The 13,851-nt window shown below is 37.4% G+C and overlaps 5 protein-coding genes across 6 annotated transcripts; 4 read left to right on the top strand and 1 right to left on the bottom strand.

Annotated features, from left to right (window-relative positions):
• Positions 1-1,749: 1,749 nt before the first annotated feature.
• LOC106423090 (probable beta-D-xylosidase 2) lies at positions 1,750-5,370 on the top strand. Its single transcript, XM_013863878.3, has 5 exons — positions 1,750-2,264; positions 2,988-3,266; positions 3,348-3,517; positions 3,605-3,702; positions 3,822-5,370. Exons 1-5 carry the CDS (start codon positions 1,863-1,865, stop codon positions 5,174-5,176), a joined length of 2,304 nt encoding a protein of 767 aa, XP_013719332.1. The 5' UTR covers positions 1,750-1,862; the 3' UTR covers positions 5,177-5,370.
• A 71-nt stretch (positions 5,371-5,441) lies between these two features.
• Positions 5,442-6,765, top strand: LOC106422944 (transcription initiation factor TFIID subunit 13-like). Of its 2 annotated transcripts, none has more exons than XM_013863736.3 (6): positions 5,442-5,563; positions 5,662-5,818; positions 5,920-5,957; positions 6,130-6,189; positions 6,300-6,374; positions 6,463-6,765. In XM_013863736.3, exons 2-6 carry the CDS (start codon positions 5,716-5,718, stop codon positions 6,571-6,573), a joined length of 387 nt encoding a protein of 128 aa, XP_013719190.1. In that variant the 5' UTR covers positions 5,442-5,563; positions 5,662-5,715; the 3' UTR covers positions 6,574-6,765. The 2 variants fall into 2 exon arrangements, with proteins under 2 accessions (XP_013719190.1, XP_013719189.1); XM_013863735.3 differs by having other exon boundaries at positions 5,466-5,563; positions 5,687-5,818.
• On the bottom strand, positions 6,734-7,397 carry BNAA10G01300D. Its single transcript, XM_013863734.3, has one exon. It carries the CDS (start codon positions 7,395-7,397, stop codon positions 6,849-6,851), a length of 549 nt encoding a protein of 182 aa, XP_013719188.1. The 3' UTR covers positions 6,734-6,848.
• Positions 7,398-10,934: 3,537 nt separating this feature from the next.
• LOC106422952 (nonsense-mediated mRNA decay protein 2-like) lies at positions 10,935-12,847 on the top strand. The gene has a single exon (XM_022692977.2). The coding sequence runs from the start codon at positions 11,169-11,171 to the stop codon at positions 11,784-11,786; it is 618 nt and encodes a 205-aa protein (XP_022548698.1). The 5' UTR covers positions 10,935-11,168; the 3' UTR covers positions 11,787-12,847.
• LOC106422953 lies at positions 12,242-12,835 on the top strand. Its single transcript, XM_013863741.1, has one exon. It carries the CDS (start codon positions 12,242-12,244, stop codon positions 12,833-12,835), a length of 594 nt encoding a protein of 197 aa, XP_013719195.1.
• Positions 12,848-13,851: the final 1,004 nt, after the last annotated feature.

The raw sequence follows: 13,851 nt of genomic DNA on the forward strand, positions 1-13,851 counted from the left end.
TGTGACATTGTTCTTAGTTTTGTAATAAAAAAAGTTAAAAAGTTTTGGAGTTCCTTGCTGCTGATAAGATGTTTCCCAAGGCTTTCGCAATAGTTACTGAGTTACTACTTTAGTAAAGTAGTATTATAGTTTCATAAAAGAAAAGAAAAAATACTTACTTAGTGAGCACCGATGATATCAGCCAATGGAGTGTGAGATTTAGGACACTGAAGTAACGGGAGCACAACTTGTTGTCTGTTTCCGACACCCAGCCCATACTTATTTTCAGTTCTTTTTAATTACGGTGCCTTCTTCTTCGTGACCTCTTAGTGACTCGAAAAAAAAAAAATTTTATCCTTCCTCTTCTCACGGATTTTTCTGCCCATTTTCACGGTTGCGTTTTCAAATTCTAGTCGTCTTTTAATATTTGAATATTCGAAATATACATTCCCATGATCTTGCACTATAAATGTCTCGTTAATTATACCATCTACGTATTGTAGCATGGTCAATAACTCAATATATAATACAACTTTCATAGATCATACAAACCATATAAAATGTATTAATGCATCTATATCGAATATAACACTAATATACAACCAGGAAAAGATTGGTGTATAGAAACAGAAAATTTTCGATCTCTCTTTGTTTTAGCATCTAATTATTGATCACCCGCAAACATTGTTCCATAAGTCCTTTAATCTGCGTCTGCCCAAGCGATGAAATGGTATTATGGTACAAAGAAGTACTCGTAATATATAAATATTCTCATATCTATATGCATATAATAAATGATTCGTGGAATTCCACTTCACCGGCTACATGTAAGAAAAAAAAGAACCAAAATGTGTATTAAAAGAAAAAGCAGAATAAAATAAAGATCGTTAGGAATTTAGAATGGTGACATCTCGTATAAGCCAAGTTACTACTATCTTTACCTGCAAGTGGGAAACATGTTGAAGAAAAAAGAAACCGTATCGCAAAATAGATAGCTTCGAATATAAATCAACATTTTTCTTTGTTACGATCTAAAATAAAGAACAATCAAAACGAAATAGTTAGTCAAAAAAATAATCAAAACCAAATTAAGAGAGTTAGATCATCTCCAATCACACTCTATAATTTCCTCTATATTTCACTCTAAAATAGAGTAACTCTATTATAGAGTTGGATTTGCTCCAATGGTTCACTCTATAATAGATTTACTCTATAATAGAGTGAAATATAGAGTATTCTTGTTTTTTCACTCTATATTTGGAGTAAAAAAATAGGATTACTCTATATTTCAGTCTATTATAGAGTAATTATATTATAAAGTGAACCATTGGAACAAATTTAACTCTATAATAGAGTTACTCTATTTTAGTTTAAATTATAGAGAAAAAAATAGAGTGCCCTTGGATATGCTCTTACTACACCATTTTAAAATGAACTAGAATAAAATCTATCTAACTTGACATGTAATATTTCTAAGGAATCGGGACCCACGCTGAGACAACTGTCTTCCAACATTATCTAACCATTACATATCCAAAATGGCAGGTTAATTCACTCATCAAATCTCCCCACTTGTTCCTCAAATTTAAATGTAAATTATTTCAGAATTAGATATATAAAAATTTTATTTTTTAAAATATAAGAAAAAGTTATTAAGATCTTCATATGCTTGATTTTGCAATATGTGTATTTAAAATATAATATTGCAATGGTAGCGTAATAAATAAATAAAATCATGAAGAGAGCTACTCGTTATCATAACTTCATTGCCTCTCTATATAAGCACACAAACTTCACTCTCACAATCCTTCATCACATTTACATTTTTCTCTTCCACCCCACAAAGTTAACCGGAAGAGGAAAATAAAATAAAAACTAAAGAAATGATTCTCCACAAAATGGCGTTCTTGGCCGCTATTCTTTTCTTCTTTGTAAGCAGCAGCATTCACGTTCACAGCCGCGAAACGTTTGCTTGCGATACAAAGGACGCAGCAACAGCGACACTGAGATTCTGTCAGCAGTCAGTTCCGATACCGGAGAGAGTAAAGGATTTGATCGGACGGCTGACGTTGGCCGAGAAAGTAAGCTTGTTAGGAAACACTGCGGCGGCGATTCCACGGCTAGGAATTAAAGGGTACGAGTGGTGGTCGGAGGCTTTACACGGCGTTTCAAATGTGGGTCCCGGTACCAAGTTCGCTGGGCCCTTCCCTGCGGCCACCAGTTTCCCTCAAGTCATCACCACTGCTGCTTCCTTCAATGCCTCCTTGTGGGAATCCATCGGACGGGTCAGATCTTTTATCTCTCTCTCTCTTTATCCATTAACTCAGAACACCGATCTAGCTAGCATTAAACACTTCTCAATCAATATCTTCACTGTGAAAATGACGTAAGTAATAGTGTTATTACAAATCTAACTTATTAAATTCAGTAGCGATGCTAGTATAATTTATTCGGAATACTTTCGGTGGGTCGAAATATTCTCCTCTCTCGAAATATTACTTATATTATGATATTTTAATTTATTTTATTGTATATGATAGAGAATAATTAATAGAGGTGATATTTTGACGGTTCTCGTGTTTTGATATGTCTGGTAGTTCATGCAAAAAAAACGTAGGAACGAATCTCTTATTAGCCTACGCCATTTAAAGTAATATAAATATATTTAAAGTAACTTGCTTTAAATATTGTTCTTCTTTTGGTTTTGTTTGTTTTGCCTCCAATTTGTGACAAAGATCTGATTCTAAATAAAATTTTATTTTAAACAGCTGAATTGACTTATAATATATCTTGATTACTCGAATAGTATATAGAAAAACAAAATAACAGTACGATATTAAAACATTAAAAAGGCGAGAAAATGAAATCTGAACTTATCGTACACCTTTTGCTAAAAACGAGGCATCAAGTTGCACGACATGGTATCAACAACTTGCATAATTAGTATAGCGCATTTTATCAATGGTGATATTAATGTGACTAACTTACGCTATCGAGGGGGTGCGCAGGTTGTGTCAAATGAGGCCAGGGCCATGTATAACGGTGGAGTTGGTGGGCTTACATACTGGAGCCCAAACGTTAACATATTGCGGGACCCGCGTTGGGGACGTGGACAGGAAACTCCCGGTGAAGACCCTGTCCTAGCTGGTAAATACGCCGCCAGCTACGTAAGAGGTTTACAGGGAAACGACCGTAGCCGGTTGAAAGTCGCCGCCTGTTGCAAACATTTCACGGCGTACGATCTCGACAACTGGAACGGCGTCGATAGATTCCATTTCAACGCTAAGGTTTTATTTTTTATTTTCTCGCTTCAACTTTTATTTTAATCTTAAATTTTCTCACGAGAGAATTTCACACGTGATTGTCAGGTGAGCAAGCAAGACATAGAAGACACGTTCGATGTTCCTTTCCGTATGTGTGTGAAGGAAGGAAACGTGGCGAGCATTATGTGTTCGTACAATCAAGTTAATGGCGTTCCGACATGTGCCGATCCTAACCTCCTGAAAAAGACCATACGTAACCAATGGGGTCTCAACGGGTAATTTCATGCTACGTTAGCTAAAAAAGCATTTCTATAATAAATTTGATACACATCGCTGACCGTTGTCTTATATTTTGTTAACAGATACATCGTCTCCGACTGTGACTCTGTTGGTGTTCTATACGATACACAACATTACACTGGTACTCCTGAAGAAGCAGCCGCTAAATCCATCAAAGCTGGTATTTAATGTCTACAATATTGTTTTATAATCAATAAAAATTGATATCTATGTAGATTGTGACCACTGACCGATATGTCTATGCATATGTAATAACTAATATCATGTGTATTGTTGTAGGCTTGGATTTGGATTGTGGACCGTTCCTAGGAGCTCATACCATCGACGCCGTGAACAAAAACCTGTTGCGTGAGTCAGACGTTGACAATGCCGTAGTCAACACGCTAACAGTACAAATGAGACTAGGAATGTTCGACGGCGATATAGCGACTCAGCCTTACGGACACCTTGGATCAGCACATGTTTGTACACCGGTTCACAAGGGACTAGCTCTCGAAGCAGCTCATCAAGGAATCGTCCTCCTCAAGAACCTCGGCCCGTCTCTACCTCTCTCTCGTCACCGCCACCGTACGGTCGCTGTTATCGGACCAAATGCGGACGCAACAGTCACAATGATTGGTAACTACGCAGGTATTGCTTGTGGATATACCAGTCCGGTTCAAGGAATAGCCGGTTATGCACGAACCGTTCACAACAAGGGTTGCGCGGACGTGCACTGCATGGACGATAGATTGTTCGATGGTGCGGCTGACGCAGCTCGTGGATCTGATGCGACGGTTCTCGTGATGGGTTTGGACCAGTCTATTGAAGCTGAGTTCAAGGACAGAAACAGTTTGCTTTTGCCTGGAAAACAACAAGAGCTTATCTCTCGAGTTGCTCGGGCCTCTAAAGGCCCAGTTATTTTAGTTTTAATGTCTGGTGGGCCTATTGATGTAACTTTCGCGGAGAAGGATCCGAAGATCTCAGCAATTGTTTGGGCCGGGTATCCGGGTCAGGAAGGCGGAACCGCAATCGCTGATATTTTATTTGGCGCTGCTAACCCCGGAGGGAAGCTTCCGATGACGTGGTACCCGCAAGAGTATCTAACAAACTTACCGATGACCGAAATGTCTATGAGAGCAATCCGGTCCAAGCGTATACCGGGTCGAACATACCGGTTTTACGACGGTCCGGTTGTTTACCCGTTCGGTCACGGTTTGAGTTACACTCGCTTCACGCACAGCATAGCCGACGCGCCTAAGGTGATTCCTATAGCTGTACGTGGTAGAAACGGTACCGTATCAGGGAAGTCAGTACGTGTGACGCACGCTAGGTGTAACCGTCTCTCACTCGGAGTCCACGTTGATATCAAGAACGTTGGGACGAGAGACGGGACTCACACGATGCTTGTGTTCTCAGCTCCGCCAGGTGGAGAATGGGCCCCGAGAAAGCAGCTGGTTGCTTTCACGAGAGTACACGTGGCGGCTGGGGAGAACAAGCGTGTGCAGGTGAATATACACGTGTGTAAGTATTTAAGTGTAGTGGACCGGGCCGGGATCCGAAGGATACCGATCGGTGATCATGGGATTCATATTGGAGATGAGAGTCATACCGTCTCGCTTCAAGCCTCTACTCTTGGGGTCATCAAGTCTTGATTCTGTTTCTTTTTTTTTTTGTTATTGAATAACTATCAAGAAATTTAAAGAAACAAATTGGATTGTTGTATCATATCGATTGATGTGAGGATAAGGAAAAAAAGAAAAGTGATTCTTATGATTCAATCAAATATTTGAAATTGAGTTGTATGGCTTATGATTTGTTGAAAATAAATCTTATAGCTCTTTACTATAAAAAGTTTGTATATGTGTGTGGTAAGAAACAATCCATATAGGTCATGTGTGGTATTAATATAAATGGGCCTTTCTTAGGCCCAAACGTTAAAACAAAAAAAAATAGTGAAAATTTTATTATTTTCTTATAAAAAGCGAAGTCTTCTCTTCCGTCATCGTCGCCGATTTGCTACTCCCGTCTGTTCATCTCCGGTGAGTTCCTCTCTTCCTCTTTTCGACTCTTTTATCGTCCGGTAGCTCTCTGGTTTAGAGGAATTGAGAATTTGGACTTTGGATGCTTTTTTGTGAAGTTTTCCCCTAAAACACTCACACTAGGGTTAGAGAAATTTGGAGAGAAGAAGAAGATGAGTAACACACCAGGAGCGGCGGCGCCGTCGTCGTCGAAATCTAAAGCTACGGGAAATTCTCAAGCGCCGGAGAAACGCAAACCCCTCTTTCAAAAAGAATGTAATTTTGATTTTTTTTTTCTAACATTCTTTAGAGTGTAACAATTGGTGTTTGTGGTAACAGTGAATGTTATTATTTTTTTTGTTTTTGATGATTTGCAGTGCAGCATATGATGTATGGATTTGGTGATGAGCAAAACGTAAGCTTCTCTTCTTTTCTACATCATATAAGTGGATATTATTGCAGTTATAAGGTGTTGCTTTGAATGGTACTAACTCATGATGCATATCTAACCAAACTTTCTTTAGAATCTTGCTTGTTTTTTTAATTAATATACTTATGCTAAAGTTCATGTGTCCTCTGTCTTTTAGCCGCTTCCAGAGACTGTGGCGCTTGTAGAAGACATTGTTGTGGAATACGTCACTGATTTGGTATTCACTTTCTCTCATATTTTTTACTACATTACAACTAGAGAGTAGCTGAGTATCTATATTTATTGGTTGCTGCTAACCGGGAAAGAGATTTTTGTGTTAATGCTAAGACACATAAGGCTCAAGAGATAGGCACAAAGCGAGGAAGGCTACTAGTTGATGACTTCTTGTATCTTATCCGCAAGGTAAATTACTCAAAATGAAACCCTGAGGCTGGCTACGGTTTTGTGTTCTATCTATATGACTATGTTCTTGTGATATGGTTTTATGCAGGATTTGCCAAAGCTTAACCGTTGTAGGGAACTGTTGGCAATGCAAGAAGAGCTTAAACAAGCTCGTAAAGCTTTTGATGTTGACGAAGAGAAGATTACTTCACTCGACTGATTGATTGATCCTTCTTTCTTATGAGAACGCATCTTTTTTTTTTGTGTGATAAACCTTCTGAAAGTTAGTCAGTGACCTTTTGAAATCAAGACTGTAACTCAATGTAACAGTGAACTCATGTCTCTGTTTTATTGTGTGTTTGTGGGTTGCAGAAACTAAATGTCTATAGCAATGAAGTAACCATTTATTTAACCAAAATTGAAAACAAAAATGGAGAATTAACAAAAAAAGAGAAACATTTCCACGTGAAAATTTAGAACACTTTGTTATAATCATCATACAACGTCGTTGTGTTCTTTGTATTGCAAGTAAGAGATTTGTCTCTGTAACTTCATCTGTTGATAGAAGTTAGCAATAAACTCATCTGCTCTCACATCAACCCCTTTCTCATCTTCTTCTTCATCTTGATAAGTACCATCCGCACGTTCACATTTCTCATTGCAACAATCGTTATAATAGCCGTAGGATCTAACATCCTCTGTATCGTTATCTTGACGGTCCAATTCAAAGTCGTAATCAAAGTCAACGGGAGGAGCAATGCAAGGCAAGAGGAACCTCATGGAGGCAGGGCGATGCATCTTCACGTTAAAGACCGGCGTCTCGTCGAAAGAGAGCTGTTTCTCGCCGAGGTAACGGACGCTATCATCGACGCTGTTAGAATGATGAGCTAGGGCTTTGAGATGCTTGGAGACCAAGTTACGTAGCTCGAACATGTGCCATTTCTTGAATATGCCACCTTTTCTTCCCCAGAGAAGAGCCATTCTTACAAGATTCCAAGCTCTTTGTGTTGCGACTGATCTGCTTTTCTTCTTTGAGTCCCCCATGAGTTTGGATTATTACTTCTTTCTTTGTGGATTTGTTCGAGCTATGAGATGGAAACAGTTTTTTTTTTTGCTGCTTATGGTTCTTCAGGTGGATGTGTTGATGGGAGAAGGTGTGGACACTTGTGTGTGTATTTATACAAGAAGCTAGCAGCTTTTAGCAGTTGTCTACGCGGAAAGAGAGAGATTTACACATAAATATATTCAATAAAATAAAGTTGTTTCGGACAAAGAAAAGAACATCAAAACTTATTTTCATAAAGTTGGATTTCAAGTGGGACCTATCAGGGCTGTACGCGGGAAAGATCTGAGCTGTTTAGCCTTTTGTTTGTTTCTTCAAAATTTCTTGTGGTGTTTTAACAGTTGATTATTAGTAATTGATTTTTCTAATTACGTGTCTTCTGAGTGTAATATAGACGCGTAGACTCAATTAAGGAGACGTATGTAACTAGACAAAATTACAAACATTGTATTATATGTTTCCGGACCATGAAAAAAAAAATGTTTCCGGAGCATGTGCCTTTCGTTCCCAGTATTCTTCTATTAATCCAATATTCATTATTACCGTTCTCTAATCAGTCAAAAGTTACAGTTTTAGTTATTAGAGATTCGAAAGTGGGTGATTAACTAACACAATGAACTAATGAAGCTCGTGACAAAGTAAAGAATCGTGGTCGGTCCGGATATAAGATAGCTTACAAGCTTGTTTACACTTGCACACAAAGTTGTCTAAATAGTACTAGTATGTTTTTATCAGTAATTGTAATAAATACGATCTGAACAATACTTAGTGACTAATTTCAAGCAAATTTAGATGATTGGACTTGATTAATAATTGTACAAGTATAATAGAGATATACGTACGTACAATAGAACCTTCGTTGTAATCAAATAATAATTGTAGAAATAATCAGAGAGACTTGATCAATAATTAGCAAAAGACTTAAGAGAGAAGGTGATTGGTTTAGTTGCGCTGTCGTTGAATAATGTCTTACTGCTGTCTCGGTTATTTTACTTTCCACGGAACCGTGTCCTATCATAGATTTTGTTGTGTGTGTGTTTTTCCTAGGTTTCTGTTTGATTTAGTTCAAACATTATATAGAAAACCATAGAATATGTTCAATAACAAGAATCAATATTTGATTCGGCTTTTATTCAAAACTTTAGCTCAAATCCAGTTTGATTTAGCTCAACTGGGCTTATATGTTCGTCTACAAATATATACTGCAACAATATAAAATTACCTGAAATTTAAACTATAAACTATATATCACGTTGTGACAAAAAAAAAATTATATATCACGTTAGTTTTTTTTTCTTTTCGGACAACTATCACGTTAGCTAGTCAAAATTTAAAAGTCTACATGAACCGCTCTTATTTTCCTTTTATATTTTTGTTTTCTGCTGATCACTGTGATTATTATATCTGATCACGGATCACCGTCTCCTTCAAAAAAATAAAAATGTCTTAGATCAACAAGATATTGACTAAAATGTTTTATGTAATAACTTATGAAGCCATTCCCACAAATATATGGTCGATGTACATTGCATCTTTATTATAAGCACAATGCTTGAGAATAATTAACAGGTTGGAACGTAGTGCAAGTTCTATAGCTTGAAGACAAGAGAACAAGAAAGGCCATGATAAGGTATCAAAGGCCTTTGCTATGTCTACTTTTATTGTGATCCTCTTTGGCTCAGTGTTCTTATGGTAACTTTGAACCAGCTCTCCAGCCAATGATGTATTCTCAACCAATAATCTCCCTTTCACGAAGGCGGTCTGATTCGGGACGATCAAATCTGCAAGGATTGGCTTCAGTCTCTTAACAAGTAGGCGTGAGACCACCTTATAAATTGTATTCAGACTGGAGATAGGCCGGTATTCCGTGATCAGAGATGCGCCAGGGTGTTTGGGGATCAGAGAAAGTATGGTTGCGTTTGTGGATGCAGGCATGAAGGAGCTGATGAAGAAGTGTCGGATTGATTCAGTGACTTCACCACCTAAGATGTTCCAAGAAGCTTTGTAAAACTCAGAAGTGAGCCCGTCAGGTCCGGGCGCCTTGTTCTGATTGAGCTTGAACATGACTGATCTTATCTCATCAGCTGTGGGCAACGCGGTCATTTGAGCAGCGAGTTCTGAGGGGCAAGCGAAGTCTGTCAAAGAGTGGAACCATTGCGTAGAGGAGAGCACTCCCAAGACAGGCGCAGGGGATGGTCCGAGTATTTGTTGGAAGTGAGTAACGGCATGGACGCTCATCTGGATGGGGTCTGATATTATGACACCTGAAGGAAGTAAGAAGGATCGTATGAAATTGAAATTCATCCGTGTTTGGACCATCCTAAAGAAGAAGGTGGTATTCTGATCCCCTTCCTTTAACCAGTTGACTCTTGAGCGTTGTCTGAAGTAACTCTCCTCTATGCCTCGTAGGAAGTTCCAGGTTTGTAGTGCTTGTTTCTCCATTTCAAAGAGATGAGTGGAAGGAGCATTCAGGGCTTGTACCTGCACATCTAAAAGTAAACGGTTAGCTTCACTCACTCTCACTTGTATTTGTGAAAAATTTTCTCGATTTAAGTGTTTCAAGTCACTCTTTATCTGTTTTTGTTTCCAGTACAAAGCAGTAAGGTTCCAAACAGTGTCTCCGGCCTGTGTCCACGCATCGATCACAACCTGGTTGAAGCTTGGGTGTTTGGTTAGGTAATTATAGAACTTGAAAGGGCGGTTTCCAGCGGCTGGGATTTTTGTGGCTAGGTCCAGGGTACAAGGGCAATGGTCTGAAGTTAGGGTAGGGTGAAAGAAGGCCGAGCAGTTGGGGAATAAGGTGAGAACCGGGTTATTGATCAGAAGCCTGTCGAGTTTTTTGGTGATAGGATCTTCTGGTCGATGATTGGACCAAGTAAACAGAGATCCCTGGAACCATGTTTCGAGTCAGATTATTCGTGCAAGTAACTTACTAACTTAGGTCAATCATTGTAAGGACTTTGTTTGTATTTTAGTTATAATCGTTTTGTTCTTCTAACCAAAACGAATTAACTTGATCATTTTATATGATTTTTTAATTACTATAGTTAAGATACCAACTTCAATCAAAAGCACAACACTTAATTAATCTCACAATGGCAGTGCTTGCAGTTCACCTCTGGCTAATGAAATTCATGAGCTGCATGCTTCTGTTTAAGACTTTTTTTTTTGGTTTTTGAATATAACTTCTGTTCAAGACTGAAACAGAACCCTAGAAGAAATCTTCCTTTCCTTTGACTATGTTGCAAATAACATAATTAGTTTTCACTTACTTGTAAAATTTAGGAAACTCTAAATATACACATTTACGGAACTCATCTGGCATGTTACCAACCTTTTTTCTTTAGTTAAATTAACAACCGCAATAATTATAAAATGTAGACTAGTTTATGCTGTCTTTGCTGTTCTTTTCTTTTCTTATATAATCTCTTCCTCCCATAACGAAGGCAGAAAAAACGCGCTGTTTCTAGTTATAACGTTAAATATCCTACTTCTTTTTGACCCCTACACATTATAACCTCTTATTACTTAACCTCAATATTTCAATAACTATCGCTTACACCCCCTTTGGACAGAACACATATAAATAGAGACCGTTGGTCACAAATAGTTCCTCCCCTGAATCTTTCCTCAAAAATCAAGAAAGCAAAATCTCTCTTCCTTTGAATCCAGGGGAGAAAGATTTTGCATTTTCGTTGATTTCTCATTATCTTTCTGATATTTTGTTTCTATTTTTTTCTTTCTTTGGTAGTATGGAAACAAAACATGATAAAGATGACCAATTAGAGATAGAGCAAATAAACAAGAGTCCGACCATGAAGACCAAAAAGATATCACGTGGGATGCACGTCTTCTCCGTTGTCATGTTCATGCTACGTCGTCGCCGGAGGAGAAAGGCTTTCAACACCAGGTTCTGGCGGCGTGTGGTTGAGTCCGTACGCAAAGTCCATTCCGAGATTACGATAATGCCTAAGTCTAAGTCTACTAACACAATCCTCCTTCCTCCGGCTCCTCTTCCGGCGACGACGATGGAGATTAGCCAAGACGGTGGGGATGATGCTGATGTTATTAATGATGAATCCGGGGATCGTTTAACGGAGGTTATTGAGGTTTTCACGGCGGCATCTTCATCATCATCATCTGGAATCTCCGGATATGCCTCTGCCATGTCTTTACGTGATTTGGATCATCACTATGATGATGAGGATGAAGATGATGATGATGTTGATTGTTATAGCGATGTTGAAGAAGGAGATGAAATGATAGATGAGAAAGCTGAGGAATTCATCGTGAGATTTTATGAGCAAATGAAAATGCAAAAACAGGTTTATACTGAACGTTGTAAGGCCAAAGGGATAATAATAAACTGATGATCTATCGTTTACGTCGCTATCATGCATGCATGGAGATGAGATTATGGAGATGTCTCGTTATTTGATTAATTTGTTCGGACGGGGGATCTTCAGGTTTTCTTGGTCGATTCTATTTTTTGGTCTTGTAACTTTTTATTCTTTAATTTGTGAGTGCACTTCAGTTAATTAATGAAAATAGGAAAAACGAAATATATGTATGTGTGTATGTCTTATTCAATATATTTATTTGATTTTGTGTGTTAACTATCTCCATTTACTATTAGTTGGAAATTGGTCATGTACAATAACATCACATTTGACTCATTCATTAACTATACTGTGTTAAATTCTTTTCGAAAATTGACGAAATAGTTTTTTTCCAACCACAAAAATCAACGAACATGGACAAAACAATTAATTTCCTGTATTTATATATAACACACGTTAGTAGTTCTTCGCTTTCATATTGAAAGATGGTAACAATCACAAATTTGATTCCATTTCATGGAATACTCATTGAAACGACGGTGACCAATGAAGTTTGCATTGCGAAGAGCTGGATACTCCACGTACTATCAGAAAACCAAGAAGATCCACCGGTGATCATCTCTCTGAACTCCAAGACAAACCCTCAAGATGGTGCAAAGGCCGCTACCGTTCAGTTATGCATCAAAAACAAATGTCTCATACTCCAACTCCTTCATGTGAACCAAAACACCAACCTCGAAGAATGTTTTGGTGATCTATTTCGCGATGAGAAATTTGTTTTTGTGGGTATAGGTATTGCGGAAACGGCCAAGAAGCTCAACGGTCTAGTCACGCTTGTTAAGAAAGTTGATGTTCGTGACCTGGTAAAGGTTAATTATCCTATTAGTTATGGTGTGAGATCAAGGCTTAGCTTGAAGGCAATGGCTAGTGAGTTGTTGGGTTTTGGTTCGTGGAAACCGAAAAGGCAGATCTGTCCGAGAGATTTGGCTAGGAGAGTTCTTGATGAAGAGGTGATTAAGTTTTTGTCCATTGATGCTTATGTGTCTTATGAACTTGGGTTTAAGATGCTTACACAATAAATGATTTAGAAATATAAATCATATATTCTTGTCGTCCATTCTCTCTATTTAAAGTGCATGAACAATATGAAATGATTATATATAAATATAGCGAAGGAAGGAGATGACAAGAAAACTTTCGACTTGCTTCTCAAGCAACTGCAAGATGAGATCACTCCAAAGTTGCTTGATCAGTTGTTTGATCCTCAGAGACGACTGTCTTAGAGTCGAATCATATATAAGGTTTTCTGCTTAGTAACATTGTTAATGCAACCAAAATCAAACATTTAGCAAAAAACAAAAAAAATTGAAATCCAATGCCGGGCCCTTCTAAGGCTTGTGGCAATGTATATGCAAAAGAGTTTTTTTTTCATAAATTTGGGGACTTAATATTTTTTTATGAGCTTATGTCTATATAATTTTTCTTCAAAAATTTGGGAATTTGTTGCAAACGTTTCACTTACCATGGTCCATAGCCAATCCTACTAAATGGAGTTATTAGGCAACTCCAGATTACAGTAGATTTTTAGTAGGTTCTTTTCTACCAAAATTAAATATACTAGGTTAGTTCCCGCGCTACGCCGCGGGTTTTCGATAAATATTATTTTCTTAAAAAAAATATTTTATTAAATTAGTTTTTATTTATGTACTTTTAGATTTTATAAATAGTATATATTCACTCATTTACACGTTAGAAAATTTGTGGTATTCAGATTTTACAAAAAAAATAAAAATATATATGATCAGATACAAAATGAATCTTCTATAACAAATATTTCTACATTTTGAAAAGAAAACAATCCCAAAAATTACAACTAAAATTACAAATTTATATTGTAAGCAATGAAAAAGATAAAGTATTAGTCAACATATAAGAATAGATGACTATATACTTAGAAACCATGCATATTTAGGAAAATAATGCACCCCTAACTTTGGTTTTACTTTTACTGTGTATGTAGTTTTACAAAAATTATTATTATTCTTTGCATCTATTAAATGTATAGTGAATAGTTTTCATAACATATATATTATTT

The sequence above is a fragment of the Brassica napus genome, chromosome A10 (genome assembly GCF_020379485.1).
Source record: "Brassica napus cultivar Da-Ae chromosome A10, Da-Ae, whole genome shotgun sequence".
In the NCBI taxonomy this organism is placed as follows: domain Eukaryota; kingdom Viridiplantae; phylum Streptophyta; class Magnoliopsida; order Brassicales; family Brassicaceae; genus Brassica; species Brassica napus.

What these genes read in the sequence shown, in the direction of transcription:
- LOC106423090 (XM_013863878.3), top strand. Translation starts at nt 1,863, where the DNA reads ATGATTCTCCACAAAATGGCGTTCTTGGCCGCTATTCTTTTCTTCTTT. An exon ending in GATTCCATTTCAACGCTAAG is followed by an intron (nt 3,267 to 3,347) that starts GTTTTATTTTTT and finishes CGTGATTGTCAG; the next exon opens with GTGAGCAAGCAAGACATAGA. An exon ending in CGCTAAATCCATCAAAGCTG is followed by an intron (nt 3,703 to 3,821) that starts GTATTTAATGTC and finishes GTATTGTTGTAG; the next exon opens with GCTTGGATTTGGATTGTGGA.
- LOC106422944 (XM_013863736.3), top strand. Translation starts at nt 5,716, where the DNA reads ATGAGTAACACACCAGGAGCGGCGGCGCCGTCGTCGTCGAAATCTAAA. An exon ending in ACCCCTCTTTCAAAAAGAAT is followed by an intron (nt 5,819 to 5,919) that starts GTAATTTTGATT and finishes GATGATTTGCAG; the next exon opens with TGCAGCATATGATGTATGGA. An exon ending in GATTTGGTGATGAGCAAAAC is followed by an intron (nt 5,958 to 6,129) that starts GTAAGCTTCTCT and finishes TCTGTCTTTTAG; the next exon opens with CCGCTTCCAGAGACTGTGGC.
- BNAA10G01300D (XM_013863734.3), bottom strand. Translation starts at nt 7,397, where the DNA reads ATGGGGGACTCAAAGAAGAAAAGCAGATCAGTCGCAACACAAAGAGCT.
- LOC106422952 (XM_022692977.2), top strand. Translation starts at nt 11,169, where the DNA reads ATGGAAACAAAACATGATAAAGATGACCAATTAGAGATAGAGCAAATA.
- LOC106422953 (XM_013863741.1), top strand. Translation starts at nt 12,242, where the DNA reads ATGGTAACAATCACAAATTTGATTCCATTTCATGGAATACTCATTGAA.